This window comes from Ixodes scapularis, unplaced genomic scaffold, assembly GCF_016920785.2.
Source record: "Ixodes scapularis isolate PalLabHiFi unplaced genomic scaffold, ASM1692078v2 PGA_scaffold4__175_contigs__length_147842914, whole genome shotgun sequence".
Taxonomy (NCBI): Eukaryota; Metazoa; Arthropoda; class Arachnida; order Ixodida; family Ixodidae; genus Ixodes; species Ixodes scapularis.
This window is the reverse complement of record NW_024609879.1, coordinates 14,700,939-14,722,545: the sequence shown is the minus strand read 5'-3', so window position 1 is coordinate 14,722,545 and position 21,607 is coordinate 14,700,939. Positions and strand designations below refer to the sequence as shown.

General features: G+C 46.2%; 1 protein-coding gene and 1 pseudogene across 1 annotated transcript; one reads left to right on the top strand and one right to left on the bottom strand.

Annotated features, from left to right (window-relative positions):
* Positions 1-8,932: 8,932 nt before the first annotated feature.
* Positions 8,933-10,147, top strand: LOC121046150 (the record flags this gene model as incomplete). Its single annotated transcript, XM_040500035.1, has 2 exons — positions 8,933-9,001; positions 9,761-10,147. Coding segments are annotated over 2 exons (456 nt in total), but the record flags the coding sequence as incomplete, so codon positions are not given.
* A 1,015-nt stretch (positions 10,148-11,162) lies between these two features.
* Positions 11,163-16,643, bottom strand: LOC121046151 (annotated as a pseudogene).
* Positions 16,644-21,607: the final 4,964 nt, after the last annotated feature.

The following is a 21,607-nucleotide window of genomic DNA, read 5'->3' as shown; positions in this document are numbered from 1 at the left end:
ACCGAAAAAAAATATAACGGTAACCGGTTCAAAACGGTTCAAGGTAATATTTCTTTTTTTTTTGTCAGTATCACAAAAGGAACATATGGGAATAAAAAATTGGCGGCTGTATTTCTATCTATTCATCAAATCATCATATACAGAGTTCCAATGTATGCTAAATTGTCGGTTTTCGTGGCACCTTTTTATTGGCACTATGATTAACCAATTGTCACGTTGGTGTCAATACTTGTTGTCAAGTAATGTCACGTGGCCTCGTGACGTCACGTGACTCACTGCGTCAACTCGATTTAATTCGAGGAAGTCATTAGATGAATTAACCTTGTTGACAGCATGACATAACATGGCATCACGATTTCGCACCGAGAGTCACGTGACACCGTGACGTAAGCGATTTTCATAACCCCTAGTAAGTGCTCGGGTTTATGACAATGAGCATCGCCAAACATTCGGGTAACGGCTCACATACGTCAATTAAATATGATATGTAATAGTCCAACTCTAACAATATCTGAAACTCAGCCCAAGCCTTTGCTTTCCAAACCCTAGCCGCCTAGGGCATGACTGTGATGAACACTGGCAGGTATATAACTAACGTCAGATCGCTTGTCTGCTTGTTCAAATTGCAAGTTGAGGAGATATGGACAGCTGTCTCTTTCCTTCATTTTTTCTGCATCTGTTATTAGAGGAAAACTAATGGATGTTTCCGCAAGCTATCAACGTCAGGGGTTATTTTTAAACACTATTTTAAACACTTTAAACACAGCAACATTTTTTTGTTGTTGCTGAACTGCATCCGAAAGATGCCCTCAGAATAGAAGTTCTGAAATGACTAAATGCGATTTATTAATGTGACGTTACATAGAACTACACGTGTGTAGTGAAGGAATAACTAAAAAAAAAAAGAAGATATTTGAGTGACCTCAGAGGAACAGCCGAACGTTGGCAATCGCTGTAAGTCTCACACGAGCGTCGTTCTCAAGTTATTGTCCAAGTTTCGATCCCCTCTGTACTTTAAATGAGCTATAAAAATATTTCTATACATTACTAAATACTACTGAGGATCACTCCCTAACGTTAATAACTGATTGAACTTGGCTTTGCTCTTTTTTCTAGGAGGCAATGGCAGTCGCCAAAAAATTAGAGAAATATGAGCATCGTTCATCCCCTCAACTCGGAGCCAGAAGCGGCCACGTGACCTGGTGCCTATCTTATGCCGCCAACGTTAATCATACCCCCGCGCTAGGGTTGGAAAGGAAGAAAACGCGTGCTGGGGGGGGGGGGGGGGGGGGGGGGGGGGAGGGAGGGAGGGAGGGAGGGAGGGAGGGAGGGGAGCTCCCGGCATTGTTGGAGTTCGGCTATTCTCATCACCGCAGTGGTTGGACACGACCCACTACCCGAGTGTCCGCCGAGGCATTGATTGTTACGAGCTGAGGTCGAGTGCTCACGCAGTCCTCCTGTCCAATCCATGAGGCGCGCTCGACTGTCGACAGGCGGGTGGTTTTGATCCCACAATTACGACGTCAATCTTTGCGAAGGCAAGATTAAAAGAAATAGTCTCGTTTAATCCTCGCAATTTCACCGCGACAAAGAGGCTTCTGAATCAATGGCGGCCTGTTCGAGTACACTTGGGCCAAAGGACCAGTACGCCTCGGAAACGTTATGAACATTCCAACCCGATATCGTTTCATGACCCATTTAAACTTCACAGAGTGCAAAAAAAAACAAAAAAAAACAACAACAACAAACAAACAATGAAGGGTTGCGGTTAACAAGTGTCAAATAAAATTGTCGAATTAACAGACACAAACGAAGGAGGCAATTCCTCAGGAATACTTTCAGCCTTTCCACTCTGGCGGAGAAGGAAGACCAGCGAAGCTGTACTATGGTGGGAATGAAGTAATGACCGGCCGCAAGTCGGCAAGCCACAATGGAAAGGCTGGAGGGGTTGCCGCCATCTATGAGCGACGGTGGCAAACAAACAACTGGCAAGCCGGCTGTCTGGTTGCCGTCGTCACTTATAGATGGCGGTAGCTCTCCAGAGTTTAGTGTCATCATTTGTTTGCTGTCGGGCACGACACTGGGGAAACTAGCCCTTAACAGCACCTCTGTACAAACTCCCCCCCCCCCCACACACACACACACCACCGCTCTGTGTGTGTGTGTGGGGGGGGGGGAGTTTTAAACACATACTGTGTTGTAAAGGTTCCTCTACCCTGCATCTTTGGCGCAGTGAGGCGTTCAGCAAGGGATTATTTGGAAAAATATAATTAATTATCTCTTTTTGAACATTTCGTGTATTGAACTTCTAATCTATCATGTGAGCACAGAGTCCTTTTTAGCGTACCCTGCAACCCGATGTTTCACACTGCCAATCAGCAAACAGAAAAACACTTTTACGCAGACTCCACAGCTCGCGTAGTTTCGAGCATCGTCCTTCCGCGTCGGTCTCAAGCAGTTATGTGGACTCTATAAAGTAAAATTTATTGATCAATATAAGATATATTTAATTACTAACTGAATATTTGACAACATAAATAAGGGCCGACCACCCTAAAGCAATACCCCCCAAAGTATTTGAAAGGTGTTCTGCCAATCTTTTCCGGCGTTTTTATCCTCGACAGGCATGTACATACATTTCTGATTTTGAAGCTAAATTAAATAACTATGAGTTTCTCACACATATAACCTTTTGAAACATATAGAAGTCTGGTATTGCCTCTTATGTGGTGAACATTACTTTTATGCGTCTGAGGGCTGAACAAAAACAAAATGAACAGGGGTGCGAGTCGGAACTATGACGATTATGCACGCAAATCGTCAGAAAGCGTCCTATTAAGTAGCTTCCAAGTCGAGTAGAACGTGAAATACTACTTCGTTTTACTTAACAAAAAAAAATCTTGGAGGACGCTTAAGCTTCGCCTTTAAAAGTAAAACGCGATAGCGTCAACGGGCATTGTTTGCATCGCAATCTCCTTTACCGCGCAAGTGTGCCTCGCTTGGCCTAGTGAAAAACGTCTGACTCGCAACTAAAGGGTCGTGGGTTCGAATCCCACCTAAAATTCTTAACTTTTTTTCTTTAAGGCAAAGGAATTACTTTCAAAGGTGAAATCATGTGAAACAAACGGCGACCTTTAATTTTCATTACATGTCATGTTTTAATCACTCTCATTTAACGCGTGATGACACCTTTCATGGAAGCATTGTGGGTTGTTTGAAATTCTTGAGCGAGGGTATGTAGCTCTGACATCATGAACCTATCGACCAATCAGGATTTTCCAGTCACGCCACCGACATCGGCTTTTCTGAGACATGAGCTCCTTGACGCTATCATGTTAAAATCATCAATTAGCAAGGGTGATGCTCACTCGCAAATTAAATTGTCCGGCATCTTGTCAAGAACAAACCTCAACAGCCAGGCTATGCCAGCTTATTCTGTATAAGAAAATGTTCACTTGGGCAAGCGCTATTTGGGTCAGATTCAATCTGAGTGCGAAGGTGCGTATATATTAGAGTGAACTATCGCGATTACTTCTTACTGCATGATTAGTCGCATGCATGCGGTGGTGAGTGCAAACAATGTTTGGTTAGAACAACAGGCATTTAGACTGCCGCTTGGTGTTTGTACAAAAAATAGACTGAAAGGAATTATCCTTAAACTTTTGTTACATTTTAAAAATTCCATTGCTTTTAGCTCAGTTGGGTCGTCATCTTATGCATATATATTGTAAAATGTATTTTGTAAACATTATTTCATGATATATATGGCCACGATGTGCTCATTTTATAATTTCTTGTGATGTAATTAATTCCTTAGTTCAAGGACACGATTTCACTTTTAATACTGCGACACAATGTTGTACCAATCACGGGTATTTTAGACGACCTACCACACTTCGCGACAACATTTTATACCGTGTAAATAGATCAGCATGAACTTTAGAATTTTACTTAAACGCGAAGAAAGGACAAGAAAATACAGTATAGTTCTAAATTAGAAGCTGATCTATTTACAGGTATGTACCAACAAGCTCAACTCTTTACTCTTGAACTTAAACATTTTGATTCAGGTAAAATATATTTTACTGGTAAACAAAGGGACCTTGAGTATATGAACGCGACGTTATGTGTGTTAGTGTAGATATTCTCCTGCTCTTGCGTCGAAATTAAATAACTGAATTTAATATTTTTGGTACCTAAAAACAAAAGTAAATTGCACGGACGATCAAAGAAGCTATATAGTTAATCGTTTCACGGCGTAAATTGCCAAAACAACGCGGAAAATATATTATCAATTTAGTGGTTCAAACCGGTTCGAACCGGTTCGAACCGGTTTGAACCGTTATTTTTTGCTCCCCGGAACTGAACCGGAACCGAACCGAAAGCCGTGAACCCAAACCGGAACCGAACCGATAAAAATTTCGGTTCGACACCCTGGACACAACACTGTGCCTTCCAGCGGTGATGCCAAACGGCAGCCACATCGAGCGGTTGCAGGATCCCATATCTGTGGTGATGGCTACGACGGTCAGGCCAATCTGGTGACATTCTTCAATAATCGCCAGCGTTACCACAGATGCATCTTTTTACTGCATGTATGAGGCACCTGGACGTTGATATGCAAGGACATTTTGTAGGTACTCTGTGCATGTCTTGTGTATGAATGGAAACACGGGGATGCAGCAAATAGATCAATCAAAAGTATTTGATTCTCTGGTTGTGGTTTGCTCTGCAAATTAATATCACCCTCTCCTTGATTGGGTTTCCATGCCGCTCCTTGCGTTCCCTTTCATACTTGGCATAATTTCCGCTAAATCTTGGAATGAAGCTTATACTAACATGCTTGTGATATACTTATAAAAATATTAAGTTAACTTTATTTTATTAAAAAAAAACGATTGGAACGGAAAGCAAGTTTAGGACATCCGACAAAAAAAAATGAGAACCTGTTCAGTTTTGTTCTGTTACCCCCCGTTCGTGCTGTTCGCATGTTAAACCGGAACAAACGTCCCACCTATCACTGGTCATAGGTTGTTGAATCATTCCCCTCTAGGAGCCTTGTGAACACCACTGCTACTCCTTTTCTCCCCCTCCATGCTTGTTATCTTTAAATATCTGCTCTGTATGATCTCCTTTGCTCCGTTTCTATGGTGTCACTTTAAAATATAGTCATGTGTCGTTAATATGGACACGCCACAGTGTAGACAGTGTTTGGGGACAGACTGCGTGAATACATCCCTCCTTGTCTTGTTATTATTGACAACTCGCATTGTAAACAACTTTTGGGGGCCGCAGTGAGTTGTGTGCAGTCTGAAGTGCTACACGGTGCCAATATTTGAAATCTGTGTGTTAGATGGTTGCTCGTGGACGAGATGGTTAGTCACTAGATCCCAGGAAAAAATGACAGCACTGAAAATGGCAATTCAAAATGTTTATTATTTTCACTAACATTGTCAAGCACATATACACGATTTTGGTTAGTTCGCATGCATGAAAATTAGTGGAAACAATTTCGCTGCACTCAATGACAGGATTGGAACCAAAGGCAGGTTTTCCCTGATGTCCCCCTCAAGTGTGAGTCTTGTATCCTAGGACCGTTTGCTGATCTATGCACATATTCCACCCAGAGGATAAGGAATTATTACGCCATATGACCAGCTGTATGGGGACGACGAAGAGAGTGCCCAGCAGTAGAGCTTGATCGGTGCTGTGATGCCATCTTTGCCTCTATCACAAGTCTAATTCAGCCTGCACAAAACGGGTGGAAAGGCTTGCAATTTATGTGAAATTAACTGCATGCATGTCACAGTGATTGTAGTTGGGAGAGCAGGTACATGTCAAAGAATTCAAAACGGCACGAAGACACAGAGACGGCACTGACTATTTCCTTTACTAAATATATGGACTATATATAAAATACAAGACAAAAAAAACGAGGCAGGAGATGCCTTCATAAAATCATCCCATACTGCACTGTCATGGGATGTACACGTGTACAATTTGCACATGTGCATCACAACAGATGCAGTTGTACCTTTAAGTTTAGGAACATAAAAATGTAGGCCAAACATCACAGGTTGGCCAGAGAAGTCCGCTTACATTCAGTCCCGACATCTGCATTAGTGCTGAGCCACTTAATAGTTCCAGTCACAAACTGAGGACAATTCTGTGACAATGTGGTGTGGAGTGACTTGACGAAGGCACGTCCTGACTTTGTCTTATGACAGTTCCTTCTTTCACATATGTGCATTTTGAATTAAATTAAAATGACATCTCATGGCCACTGCTCTTACGTCTGCGCTTTTTCTTTCCGTATATATTCACGGACTTTCGGTTTCACATGTAAAAGTGACAAGCAAGGCTGACGAAGAGATGCTGAAGTGATTTTGTCGAAACACTAGGTATTGTCCCCATAGAGCCGGTCACAAGAACTAAAAATCATACCTCGGCAAACCTCACTCATGAGGGCCCTCACTCACCCTCACTCACCCTCATCTTCACAGGTGAGGTGAGGGTGAGTGAGTTTCTGAACCAGGAAAATTCATGAGTGTGAGGGCGAGTGAGGGTGAGTGAGGGCCGTGAGGGCTGTGAGGGCTGTGAGGGCTGTGAGGGCGGTGAGGGCCGTGAGGGCTGTGAGGGCGGTGAGGGCCGTGAGGGCGGTGAGGGCGGTGAGGGCCGTGAGGGCCGTGAGGGCGGTGAGGGCGGTGAGGGCGGTAAGGGGTATGAGTGCGTGAGGGCGGTGAGTGGCGTGAGGGCCATGAGCGCGTGAGTGGTGTGAGGGCAGTGAATGCGTGAGGGGTGTGAGGGCCATGAGTGCGTGCGGGCAGTGAGTGGCATGAGAGGCGTGAGGGCCGTGAGGGCGGTGAGTGCGTGAGGCCCCCTTCAACTCGAGCATCTTTCTCAGCAATTTTGGTGTTAATGACGGGTTGTTCTCTAGCTTTCCCTAGATCGACACGAATTGCTGAGATCGGGTCCGGCTCGAAATAAGCAAGCAACTCGGAGCAATTCGAATACGTTTGAAGCGGCTGCATCCAATCAGGGACGCAAAATTTTCACGTGATACCTCGTGCCGGTGATGATGACACCGAAAGACTTGGTTCTGGTTTCAAATCGATCGTTTTTTGGAAATAAACTGTTTCAGAAAGGTGCATTAGTATTCTTAACGAAATATAAATGCATAAAAACACGTTTATAACGCGTAATTGTGTCTAAATAGTGCAAGAAAAATAAAATTTTATGATGACGATGGCAAATTGCAGCAATTGGTTGCTGCGTGTGATCGCGGGCGGCCCGTGTTGCTGGTGTTGCGACGTAAAGTTTCTGGGCGAAATCGCCCCATCTGAAGCTGGCCTGAGTGGCGTGAGGGCCATCAGTGCGTGAGGCGCGTGAGGAGTGTGAGGGCCGCAAGGGCGGTGAGGGGCGGTGAGTGGCGTGAGGGCGGTGAGTGGCGTGAGGGCGGTGAGTGGCGTGAGGGCCGTGAGGGCGGTGAGGGCCGTGAGGGCGGTGAGGGCTATGAGTGCGTGAGGGCCGTGAGGGCGGTGAGGGCCGTGAGGGCGCTGCGGGTGGTGAGGGCCGTGAGGGCGGTGAGGGCCGTGAGTTTCGTGAGGGCCATGAGTGAGTGAGGGCCGTGAGGGCCGTGAGTGAGTGAGGGGCGTGAGGGCCGTGAGGGGCGTGAGGGCGGTGAGTGCGTGAGGGCCCTGAGGTTCAGTGAGCGTGAGTGAAGGGCTGAAGGTGAGTGTGACTGTGAGGGTGAGGGCGAGTGAGGGGCTGAAGGTGAGTGTAGCTGTGAGGGTGAGGGTGAGTGAGGGGCTTAGGTGAGTGTGGCTGTGAGGGTGAGGGTGAGTGAGGGCGACCTAAAATGCCGACCTCTGCTAAAAATACATCTTGCAGATATTTCACCCACTGCTTAAAGGGATACTGAACCCAAATTTCGAGCTCACGAAACGAGGTTGAACGGATTGAGCGACCGTGACGCCCCAAGCGGTTAACCTTAAAACTACACGGATGGGGCAGTGTTTACGGTAGCTTTATACGACCAACCAACCTCGGAAGTCACATAAGCACGAAATTTGTAGGTCAGTCCGTAACCGCTAAATGGTTTTGAAGAGAGTAATTTTTCCAGTGACTGAGGGTTGATCCTCAGTCATTAGCATGGAAGGTGAGTGTGCTGATCTATAGGCCCAGCACGCAGGAACAGGACAAGCAGAAGCATGCGTTGTGAGAAAGCGCGTGAAGTGAAGAGGGGTGGAAAGGGCGAGAAAGAAAGGAGCAGAACTATGGCGCACAGAAGCAGCCCGTGAATGGCGAGCTGGTATATGGGCTCAGCAGGTTGTGTCGCTGCAGTGGCTGCGAAACAGCAGCGTGCCCAGCTGCCATCAGGAGGCCATCGAGCCCAGGATGTGGCAACTTACCGTCGCAAGCAGGCCCGGCAATCAGAAGAACTGCGTCGAGGTCAAGGGGCGGAGGTTGCTCGAGCTTGACGCTTTACGATTGAATCATTCTTTGTGTTGATCGTTAAGCATTAACGCAATGTATTTCGCGTCGAAGTGCATCGATGCGAAGGAACGTTGAGCATTGACGCTCAATGCCTTTCAACTTTTCAACCTAATGTTGAAAGACTTCTAAAACATTCAAAGTATTTTTGTAAAATTTTATTTTGTTTAGAAACCCTTTCTGCCAACCATGGCCCTATAAAGCTACCACATTTAAACGCATTTGGTAGAATGACTAAACAAGCAGTAAAGCTTTTTATTCATAATTGTGAATGAGAAATGTTAAAGCATTAAGCCTCAATGAATGCTGCAAGTCAAAAGGTTTGAAGCTTACAAGTAAAACCCAGGAAACACAAATTTTCCAATATAAAATAATGTGAAAATATGGGGTCCAGTATTTGTAATATCCAGAGTATTCTTTGTTCCAACATTCATAACTCTTAGGACTGCGGACAGAACCTCTGGCCAGGAGGGACTTTGAGCAGCAATTTGGTGTTGCAGTCGTAGAGGTAAGATGACACTCTTAATTCCAATCCTTGTGTGACTAAGGTCTGCAAAAAATGGTTGGTGCCTAAAATTAGAAAGGAGCAAAAAAAAAATTTTTTTTTTAATGAATGGTGCATTGACAAATTTATAGTTATTTTTATCAAATTATATATATATATATATAATTTATATAAAAATATAAATTTATATTTATAATTATAGCACGGGGGCTTTAATTAAAAATAAATAAGTGGCTTAGTCTTTTTTTTTTTTTAAACTACCTCTGTGTCTCTGAGGCAAGGCATCGGACAGCGGATGCCCTGTTGACAGGTTCAAATCCCAGCCGAGGTGCCCGCAATATGACGGAGACTTCTTGCGGGAAAGGTGCCGTGTAACCAAGATTTTGACTGCACATCAAACAATCCCTAGGGGGACAAAACGAATCTTCAGTTGTTCACTGGGGTGTGCGGGATGGCCCTAGTTAGTTTGGCACGTGAACCCTCACATTTAAATTTTCAGTCTTTCTTAAAGACATGTGCACTAAACCATGGCAGTGCAGTAGGAAGGAATAACAGTCAATGTTTCAACGGCTACAGTTTCTTACTCGGGTTCTAATAATGCATTGTGTACCTCATCTTCGCTCTTTGGTCATGATGCAGCACTGTGGTCCACTGTATCTCTTTTGTAGATGTCCTGCAGTTCACACGGTGTTGAAGCCTTTTGCTGCAGGAGGCATAAATGAAGTGGTTTGCTTCTTACTAATTATTCAGTGAGCTTTTCAGGTCGGCCTGCTCCTGCATCCGGACCAGCCATGGCTTTGCGGAAGTCCCGACGGCATTTTTAAGTTCATCGATGAAACATGCTTGCTCGAGGTGAAATGCCCGTATAAATGCAAGGACAAAAAAATACTTGATGCCTCAGGGCAAAGCATTGTACGCTATCTGCAGTGTGTTGATAACAAGATAATGCTAAAAGAGTCCCACAGAAACTACACAAAGGTTCAGATCCTGCTGTACCTGCTAAATGCGAGAGAGTGTTTTGTTTTCGTTTACTCTAGCAAGCAGAACATCACAGTTCGAGTGGCCAAAGATGATGCCTTTCTTCAGCAAGCAGTTCCTACTTTGGAAGATTTCTACTTCCAAGTGGTTTCTACCTGCCCTTGCTTGTGAGTTTGGGAACGGGTGACTTGTTTTTCTGCACGTGAAATGTGTATTCTCCAACAGTGGCAGTGACTGTATTTTTAGTCTTTATTCCTTTTTAAAAGCATGTACATTTTCTCAAAAACTGTTAAGGTATCTTCATAGTACAATAAAAAGAAGAAAAAAAACTTGAGAAACGTGATTATGTATTGCTAGTTCTCCACTCTCAAGCAAATGCACACAATCTTAGTCTAGTACCATAAAATACAAGGCAGCACATGACCTACACTCTGAAGAAATGAACATAACACCCAGTTTTTGGGCCTGAATAAATAAGCTATGCATAGCAAAAAATTCACCAGGATACGACGCTAGCAGAGAGGACACGATGCTAAATGGACCTTTTGGCGAATATGTGCTGCCACCTTGACACGCGACTGGGTTCGAGACTTAAGTGACTAGAAAACAATGCATGTGCACGGCCTCTCCCACCCGTTCGACACCTAAAGCGTCGGCCACATCCTGTTCACCATTGAGGCGCTGCGACCTAGATACGGCTCCCCCAAACTCGTCTTTGTCGCCATCATGCGTTATCTTCTGCCCAGTAGTCAACACAAAGAAACTATCCTTGGTCTCTGTTCAGCGAGAAGGAAGAGACGGAGGGTACTAGAACCATTTACTCTCAAACCAATGTTTCTACAAAAGGTCCATTGTTGAGAACGTGACCTTACCTGAATCGAGATGAAAAAAATTTTTTTTTTCTATGAGCCGACGTTTATGGCAATGTGGGCACCTCTGGGTTTTATTGCAATTAATGAAATTCATTAGGAAGAAAGACACAACTGTCTTCCTTACAAGCTTTTATGCCATAATAAATCTCTACATGTCAGTTTTCATTGCGCAAACATTGTGCTCAAGTGAATCAAAGAATTGTTTTTCTTTTACCTTTTCATCCCGATTCACGCCATGTTCTCAAGCCGACATTTTATCCTCACTGCCAGATTCATATCTTGGTGAACTGTTTGACACATGAATGCGGAAGTTACTAACGCCTAATAATTGGTGGCTGAAGATTTGCAAGAATACAGCACATGTGGAAGACATTTGTCATGCCTGGAATCAGCTCAATCGGAATGCGGTTGTTTAAGATGTTATACACTTTGATTCTCTGAATCATTCTTTCCACGTGTATTCGCACTTGGGCAACATTGTACGTGTCTCTAACCTCTTCTGCGTTAAATTGGGGTCCATGAAGAAATGGTGGCATAACAAGCACAGCGTTTCCATTTCCTAAAACTGTTCGGATTCCAGGGAATCCTTTATCTGCAAGAATCACATCTCCAGGCTGAACCAGATTTAAAAAAACCAGAATTGACAGTGACATGCGCATCAGATAGCCTACCTCCAAAAGCCTCGGAGTGAAAACAAATCATGCCACCTGGTGTTATAGCAACCAAAAATTTCAATGTATATCCCTCTTTGTAGTTGGAGTAGAGCGTTCGTTGTTGCTGCACAGTTGGTGGCTGCTCAGTGCGAATCTCTGTGCAGTCAATAATCATGGTGCAGCCTGGATAGTGCAGCTTAAAGCTGTCTCGCATCGTAGCCCGAATAACTCTAGCTGGGGGACGAAAAATCCATTTTTTCGTTGCCACGGCGAGGTTCTTCAGCACACTTTTGAAGTGCCGCGATGCAGAAGTTTCATTTATAGAGAAAAGAATGGCGAGGGATGAATAGCTAATTCCAAGTTTCAGTTTCATCAGGAAGAGAAGTAGCCTGTTCTCCATTGAAACATCACACTTGCGTTCGGAAGAAATAGGAAGTAGGCTTAAAAGCAAAGCAAAGACCGTTTGGCTCACACTGCATAGATCTTCAAGAGCAGTGGCAGACTTTGCAATGGTGTCATAGCCTGCAAAGAAGCTTGTCCTATGGTCAGGACCACTATGCCTGCTGGCAACGTCTGGCTTGTGCTGCACGCCACAGTCGCTGGTCTCGCAGTGCGTCACTTGAGTCGATGCCTCTGGTCTCCGAATGAAACAAGTAAACACTGAAAAGCTTTTGGTATAAGTGCCTGTGTCTGCAGTTTGTGTTTCCTGAAAGAGTTTTAAAAATTTTATGCTTAATTAACATGTCCACTGCATTGGTCTCCCAGTTGATCATATCATATTAGGTATATGATTGTTATAGCCCAATACAAGCCAAAAATGCACCAATGCTTCGCCTCCATTGTGCGCTCGTTGAGTTTAGTCACGTTTTGACTCGCAAGACGTCAAAGTGCTATTGAAGGTAGAAATCTCGTACTGGCGGCGTAGCCTCTGGCCCACTTTTGCTTGTATTTGACTATAGTAAACAAAATTCACCAGATACTATTGGGTTTTTCCTGCTGCTGCTAGCCTTGAAGAGTGACACAAGGCAATAATTCAACAAAAGTAATTTATTCACTTACCGCCGCAAGTTGTAACGCCCTCCCCCACCCCTGTGCATACATTGTGACAGCTTCCGTTCTTGTGTGCGACACAGCACCACTGGTGTTAGACGACTGCACCTTGCCACCTTACGGGGGATATCATTAAGGATGATTAACATACAGGCAACCTGGGCTACAGTTCTGTGCTTCCACGGTGCCCCGATTTCTTCCCTCTCCAAGCAAAATGAATAGGGGACAGCTCAAGATGCCTTGGGGTTATTTTTTCCTCGGTGTCTTCAACGGCCAGGTTTTAGCCCATGTTGATGCCCAGGGGAGACTGGATCGTCGTGTCCACTCTTTGGACCAATGACTGCATTCCCGGCCAGGATGGATGCGGCTGTGGTGGGTTCTAGAACGAGACTGTTGCTGCCCTTCTGGTCAATTTGTGGCTGCGCTTTAAAATGGTGCCAATTCAACTGCAGTGGCAGCGAGTCGCCCACAAAGGCAAATGAATGGAAGCACAATTCCTCCCTCCTTCCTGCCCAAAGAACAAAAGAAGTCATGAATGCTGCTCGATAAGAGCTCGTACACCCCCTTGCGTTGTCTTCTTTTGCCATCGCACGCTGTACCATGGTGGACATGGCGTGGAAATCCCCAAGAGGTGGTCAAGGTCGTCTTCATCTGGAATCTGTGGTGCATCTACTCCTTCAGGTTCATAAAAGAGCTTTAAGTCAGTCACATGAAAAGGCCTACACACCTCACCAGATCTGCAAAGCCTGTATGTGAAAGAGGTTGAAAAACCCTTCTTACAAACTTCCCACCATTTAACATTGAAAGGATGCGAAGCCCCTAGCCATATCACCCAGCAGACATGTTTACCATGGCACCTGATCTCCTATCTTGAACTGCAGATTCAGTCGCCCTTCACTGTGTTGCTCGGCCATCTGCAGCCTTAAGAAGTCGAGCCTCTCCCAAACTATTTGCAATTTTTCTGGGACATACTTCCAGAGATCTGCCAACGACAAGGGGGTGAGCTGCATGCATGCTGGTTCTGTGATAAGAAAATGGTTCCTTTGGGAATAAGAGTTCTTTCCCAAACTTTAGTTGGGCTGGACTAAAACCCGATAGACTGGTTAATTCTTACGCTAGTAGCGAATGCCTTTTCTTGCAATTTTTACACCACAATCCTTGTATCACTTCGTGTGCACATTATTTTAAGCTTTTGCTCAACTCTGATATTTGCCTACAAGTGGTACAGCAGCCTTTTCATGCCATATTCCTAGTTGAATACAAGCAGCCATAAACAGCTTATTAATGATACTCTTAAATGTAAGTCACCTCACGGCAGGCCTTGCATACCATGCAGCTATAAGCGTACCTCATTACCTCGCAATTCATGGCCCGTCTAGTTGCAACTCTGGACAAGTTTACAAGTCTTGCTCCTCTATGTCCAGCCAGAGTCAAACCTTGCATATATATCATGAGAGACTTGCGGCAGTGTACGAGGTACAAGGGTTCGAGATGGGGAGCCGAAGGCTTCATCGTCCCCCCCGGTGGGTAGGTTGTGCTGCGAACCTCGCGTTAATTATATCAACCAAAATCGCTGGCCCGGATAGGGCCGGGTTGGTAAGCACTGTATCGTCTTCAGGGGCATAGCAGAAAAGAAACGCAATGACACAAAAGCCAAGACGAAGTGCAAGACGTGGAACACGACAGCCAAACGTTTTGCGAGGCAATGGATCGTCCCACAAATGAAAGCAAAGCGAAACGAGTTTGCGCAATTAGCAACACTCGTTTTGTCGAGCAGTCAGTTAACACAAGCATATATCGACCGCCACATGAATATATACAGATCAACAATGCCACGGGCACCATACTCCCAGGGATTCCTCCTTTCAACCGACTGCATCACACTTAGTGGTTATCCACCTTGTATTTTGGCCTTTCATTGTACTGTACCACTGCATATATACCTCATTATATCTTGTATTATGCCAGGCTATGTTGGAACTTGGGGTAACTTTTCACGAGTCTTGTTCCTACAGCAGCATCCTTCCGGAGTAGTACCTCGCATAAATATCTCGCACAGTGTACAAGGTATCCCGGTCCGGGATGGGGAACCGAAGACTTTATATCCCTCTGATCAGTGTACCGCAACTGTTAAGATACCAGTTGTTGCTCTGAACTTCCTGTTCCGTCTATCAGAACCACTCACCCAGACAGACCTGAGCTGGTAAGCACGGTCTCTTCATGGGCATAACAGTAAAGAAACGCCACAACACAGAAGCCAAGCCAAAGCGCAAGACGTACGTGGAACACAACAACCAAAAGTTTTGCAAAGAAAGGCAATGGAACTCCTGCGAATGCAAGCAAAGCGAAGGCCAACTTTTTAACTAGCAAAATGACTCTGTAAAAACAAACCCAGTTTGCAGCTGTCCTCTTGCAAGAGCAGCCTAACACATACAGGCGCCAGTGTTGGGTTTCCCTTGCTGCTGTCCACCTTGAAGGATAACACAACATACTCATTCAACAAGACGTAATGATATGTTGACTACCAATGTCAGGCCTGCCGTGACCTAACGCTCCTCTGCACACACTTCACTTTTTTTATCGTCGACAAGACTCCCTGGCATGTATTACTGCATGTAGACACCATGCGGGGGAGAATGCTAAGGATACTGAGCATGTGGTTCACTTGATTGGCATCAGGAGCGTAGCCAGGGGGAGGGGGGCTTATGGGGCTTCAGCCCTTGCCTTCCCCCCGAAATCCAGCCGGCCCTATAAAATACACATGCATTTGGACCCCCCTCCCCCTCTCTGCACTCTAAGTCACAAGCGTCCCAGCCCCCCCCCCCCTCCCCCCCCCCCCCCCAAGTGGCGTAGCCTGGAAAAAAATTCCAGGCTATGCCACCGGTTGGCATTATGTGCTGTTGGGCTGCTCCTGCTACATATGAAGAACATTTACACGTAGTTGAATATGAAGAAAATCTTACTAATCTGAGAGAAGAGATGAATGAAACACTGCAAGAATGAGTGAAACACTGCAGGTTGAAAGCTGCCTCCACCATTAAATACCAGAGTTTTCCCTATGCAGAGAGCAAGTCGTCTGCCTCTTGTGCAAGAGTTGCGGTGACGTCAGAACGATGCCGACCTTTGATTGGCTCGGATTCGAAGTATAGCAAGTAGACGAAGCAAACTGCCTCGAGGTCTACCCCCTATTCTTCAATCAGAGCCAATCAAAGCTCAGCGTTCTGACATCACCAGAACCCTCCAAAAGAAGCAGACAAACTTGCGCTCCGCATAGACTCCAGTGTAACATTTATGCATGACCTACCGTAAAATACCGGGCAAGCGCCCACTTAAAACTTGGAGATGATTGCGAAAAAATAGGGGATGGGCACTTGCCTGGTCATCAATTTTACATATAAATGTACTGCGCGTATTTTCTCAGATCTTACGAATTGGGCGCTGAATGTGGAATGGGCGAATGCGCAGTATTCTACGGTAATTACCTGCAACAGGTAGAAGCTTTATGTTTTGGTAAACATAGCTCTGCTAAAAGTTTTAAGAAACTCACCACTGATCTAGGTAGTTTGTGGACTTCAGCGGCAGCATACAACAAGTCCAGGCCTTCGTGCACTGCTTCATCAAAGGTGTCCACCCCTGTTGCTGCTGGCACGGTTGTGGTGTTGGCATCAATAGTCTCTAGCATAGCTGGTGCTGTGGAAGACGAAGCTGGCGCTGTTGAAGATCTCTTCCTCCACCTGCACAGTCAAGATTAGCATCAATGCCACCGGCTTTCTAACATACGAAAAACTTCCTTGCTTTCAATAAAAACGTGTGAACATCTTTGTTTTGTTTTTTCATAAAGATCAATAGACCGTTTCGTGAACTCCCAGAATGCATTGCTCAGAACCCACGTGACCCCGCAGGATGCAGAAAATTGTGGGGGCATTCTGATGTCCGGCTGGTGCGGCAGCAAGCCTGAATCCATTAGTACCTTCGCATGTCGACGAGACGACGGCGTTTACTCTTGTCCTTTTGAGATATGAAGGTAGGTTGGAATTTCTTGTTTATACTTGGAGTGTTGTGAGTTGCCAATGCTTGGTTGGTCCATATCATTTCATCGACAACTTTTCATCAACGCACATTTCATCAACAACTACTACGGCGCTCAATCGGGCGTCGGAGCCGTAGTCAGGCTACAATCGAGTTCTGTTCGGTTTGTTGTCCCTGCTTCGAATGACTTGTAGGAGCAACTCGCCGTGGACAGCGCCGAACAAAGCACGCAAGCGTAGTGTGTCCCACAGTGCAAACATCGGATACCCATATTTCCTGGAGGGGTGCGGTTTTTTTTATTTTTTAATGAAAGGTTCTATTGCTGTATTTTACAACTGCATGCATGTAGATAGAAAGTTGTTGCAGTCTCACCAGGGAGTAATAAGTTACCTGTTAAATCTCGACAGCTGAGCTGCAGGCACTGCTGGCTGCTTCTTGTAGATCGGCGGGAATATGGTTGGAAGGTACCCCGGGTGTGTAGCGATGTTGCTCTTCTCGCCGTTGACGAAATGTTTGGAGCATATTCTTGAGTTGTCGTTTGGACACCAGTCACTGTTGTCTTCACCACTAGAATAAAATGTGGGTAATTAGAACCAGATTCTGCATGCTAGAGAACAGTATGCAGATTGCAGTGGCTGTAATGTGATATGCATGCCTAGTGTAAAAAGGTGACAGGCAACAAAGTGTACATGTGAGAAGGATATTTAAGCTTCGCCATGAGCTTTTTCTTAAAAAAATGTACACCGTTTTCTGCACGCCGTCACATTTGTTACCAGACTGGGCATTAAATTTGGTTGCCGAAACAAACAAAACTTTGTGCTATGAAAATCCACTATTTAAACTCGTAGATTTGGAAGGTCTTGGTTGCGACCGCGCGTGCCGAACGGCTATGCACGCGTAAACTACTGCCGGAACGGGCCGACGGGCGTCTCGCTTGAAGGCCTGATTCTCGACGTCACAGCGAAGCAACAACCGGCCCGATTGTTCCTACTGTATTTCCCTATGTGGCCGTCTAAGTGACTCGTAAAACAATTCGTCAACTCGTATAAATGTTCTTTTGCCGAGCAGTCTACAAAACGAGTTCGTCAGACCATGCTTTCCAAGCCTGCACATTTATTATCGTTCACTTGGTGCGTCGCACTGCCGTAACCCACTTCTGTCGCCGTGTCGCTTTCCAAGGTCTCGAAGGGAAGCGGTAAAGCTTCACGCTCGAGTCCCCTTCGCGACTGTGACAGTCCTTTACGCAGCAATAGCGACGTTTATTTTTCGGGGGTCTAGGAGCAGTCGGGAGTCACACAAATCCGGTGAGGCCATAGAGAAGTGAGACTGGGCGTACTTTTACAAAAAGAACAGTTCCCAAAAAAGGCTCACGCCGATTCGAGCTCGCACAATCACACGTGGTTTCTACCGCCCGTCCTGGGTAGGCCTACCCAGTTTTTTTTTATTTTGCAGCCGCTAGATGGCGCAACGTGTAGCGCCAAACTACATTGCAGGTTGGGACTTCCTCTTCTGCCTCTGATGAGTGCAGACGTGTTTTTCGCGCCTCGGTTCTTTAGGCCTAACAAGCCCAAGGGAAAGATTCTTGCCCGCGTTAGCGGGGTTCGTCCCGAACCTCAGCAGCCTGGAGGACGCGGAAAATGGAACACCCGGTCACCAAGCCGGCCCAGATAGGGATACCCAAGCTTTTTCGGGGACAGTTATGAAGACCCCAGCAGGCACTCTCCAAGTAGGATCGAAGAACCGCGCCATGAGAACAACGAGCCCTTACCCGACCGGAAGCAGCGGTCCGGGAAACTCCACCCACCCATTAATAGCGGGACAGGCTGCCACCACCTTCACGATAGTCCCACAGCATGAGGCCCAGCTATACCTGGCATTCAAGAACAACCGGCAGGGGATAGAGGAGTACCTCACGAACAAGACAGAGATTGAGGCCTTCCTCAAAAACAAGAGCGCTTTTGAAGCGTACATGGAAAAGAAAGAAAACGACATACTGATGCAAACATTGCAACGTTCCCAACGTGACCTACCGGGAGATGAGATGCTGACAGAGAGCGGCACAACTCCGGTTAGGCCAGTGCATACGACAACACCAACCTCCGAGAGTAATGAGGGAGCATGGCAAGGAGTGAAATATCCGGACAGAGGTCACGATATCAAGATTGATCAATCTCAACCAAGTAAGTCAGCAAAGAAACCCCCAACTCAAACCATTGTGCTCAAACCAACATGCAAACAGAGCGTACATACTTTTACAGGAAGATACATATATTCAGCGATAGAGAAAACATGAATTCGAAACAAAGATGGCTACTCGGTTCACATGAACGAAAAGTCTAACACAATAGCCATAACTACCAAAAACCCGCTAATCACGAGCAAACTATTGAGCATCGCCCAAATCGAAAAGGGTCAAAAAAGCCATGAGGTCACACCCTATATGGCAATTTCAAGCAATGAAGTACGAGGGGTGATCTATCTCCATGGAAAAGATGTGAATGAGACATCTGAATCGCTCATGGAGGGGCTAGACTGCCACACTCACAATATAATCGCAGCCAGGCCCATTGGTAAATCCGGAAACACAATTCTCGTCACCTTTGAAGGAAAAGTTATCCCGAAGAAAGTCCGTTTTCTTTGCGAATTGCTCAGTGTGGCAGAGTACAGGCCCCGGCCTTTGGTATGTTTTACATGCCACAAGCTGGGGCATAAGTCGGACGTGTGCCCCAGCACCACCAAGAGGTGCGACAAATGTGGACACACACATGGGGACATCGATGACTGTGAACTCGAGCCTAAGTGTAACAACTGCGGTGGCCCACACATCGCTACAAGTAATGATTGCCCAAAGCGGCAGATTCCACCTAGAAGGAAACCGACCAGGAGGCTTCCTCCAAACCGACGCTCCTCAGGGAATGCAACTAAAACGGAGGAGTCATGGCCTCCCCTCCAAGGAAACGCATGGAGTACACCTTTCAGGTTTGCCACAGGTACGCCACCGATGGTCTTTGGACGCACCCAAGAGGAAACCCCATCATCTATGAAGCGTACGACGGTTTCCCCCGGGAACTTCCCTGGAGACGTCAATTGGATGAAGTTCAACGAAGCCCGAATGACACGCCTAGAGGCGAAGCACAATGCCATGGAAAGTGCCATTCACGAGATTAAGAGCATGTTGTCCAACATCATCAACCGATTCAATAGATAATCCTCTTCGTCTATCCAATGCAAGTTTTCCAAAGAAACAGAAACAACGCCCTCCCTGGATCTTTCAGTGGAACTACTGAGGTTTCCGCACCAAGGCAGCCGAATTAAAACTGCGTATAGAGCGTATGAAAGACGATGCGCCCGTTGTTATACTACTGCAAGAGAATAGGGACAACGCCCACGATTCCTGGATGCTTCACCCTCACCGCACCCTCCATTCCACGATCCAGCAATGAACGCGGTGGCTCTCTGGACACTCCTGGCATGGTCCTCAGCCTGGTAAGAAAACACATTCCCCAGTCCCAAATAGACACCTCCTCTCTCAACAATGAGGAAAGAGAAATTGTTGGTGTCCGAATTCGGCTAGGAAATAAGACTTTCCGCATCTACAATGTGTATCTCCGCCCCAATCAGTCAGATTCTGGTGGCTGTGCGTGGATTAATGAAATAATGAATAACACAAAAGAATCGGTCATTCTTGCGGGTGACTTCAACGCACCCCATAACCAATGGGGCTAGAAGAAAACCCTTCGTAGGGGGCGCCTCATAGCATCACTCTGCAAGAAGCACAATCTCGAACTTCTCAATGACGCCAACACCCCAACTCGCTTTGGCGCTTCAGCACAACAGGATGACACGTCCCCGGATTTGACATGGGCATCCCCGGGCCTCAGAACCAGGTGGAGTGTCTATACGGACACTATGGGGGGTGATCAGGTCCCTCTCTGTACCACACTCTACATTGGCTGCAGCCCACGCAAGGAAATACGTTTCATTAAATGGGACACTTTCCGTGAAGCACTCTCTACTCTTAACAACACTGACTTTACCCTGCGCATCCAAGAAGCCATGCGCAAGGCTCAATCTACATATCAGGTCAAGGAAGACTCCCCATATCTGGACATTCATCTCCTAAACCTGTGGGCGAGCCGACTCCAGGCACTCCAACAATACCGTAAGAACAAGCGCAGCCAAATCCTCAAAATTAAACTCAACCTCGCTACCGCCAAAGCCAAACGATACACCCTGGAGCTCGACAGATCCACGTGGCAGAAACACTGCAATTCATTCAACGAAAGGACAGGGCTCAAGAAGGTCTGGCGAACCTACAAGGGCATGGCCGGGAAAACTAGGAACAAGAACGCGGGCAGCAACTTGGCCCTGCATCTGAACATTTCCGAGGATGAGTTGGCCACACTGGCAGCAGAAACCTTCTTCCCTCAACCTTCTACTCCATCGCCTTCTGACTGCTACCAGATCCAAACAGAAAATGCGCATCTTCCCGAAGACTCCCTCTTCACTATGGGGGAACTGGTGTTTGCACTGAACACGGCCAAGTGCAATACCGCCCCTGGCCCAGACTGCATAACCATTAATGCTTTACAGAATCTCCCGGAGGTCGATATGCAGGACCTGCTGAACTGGTTTAATGACGTGTGGAAAACAGGGCTGCTCCCCAACGATTGGAAGCTCTCGACCGTCATACCCATCCCCAAACCGGGCAAGTCGCTTACTAACATCAAAAACCTGCGTTCCATCTCCTTAACATCTAACCTTTGTAAGGTGATGGAGCGCATGGTCCTCACTCGAATCACGTGGATTTTAGAGACTCACTACAAATTGCATCCTATGCAAACCGGATTCCGCCCTAAACTCTCCACGCAAGATAGTCTCGCGCTCATACATCACGACATTATCGCACCACTTACTTCCGGTCCCCGCACGATCGTTGCGGCCGATGTGCAGAAAGCATTCGACACAATTCCTCATCACACCGTAATCCGCGCCGCTGAACGCCTCGGCTTCACCGGTCGCATTCT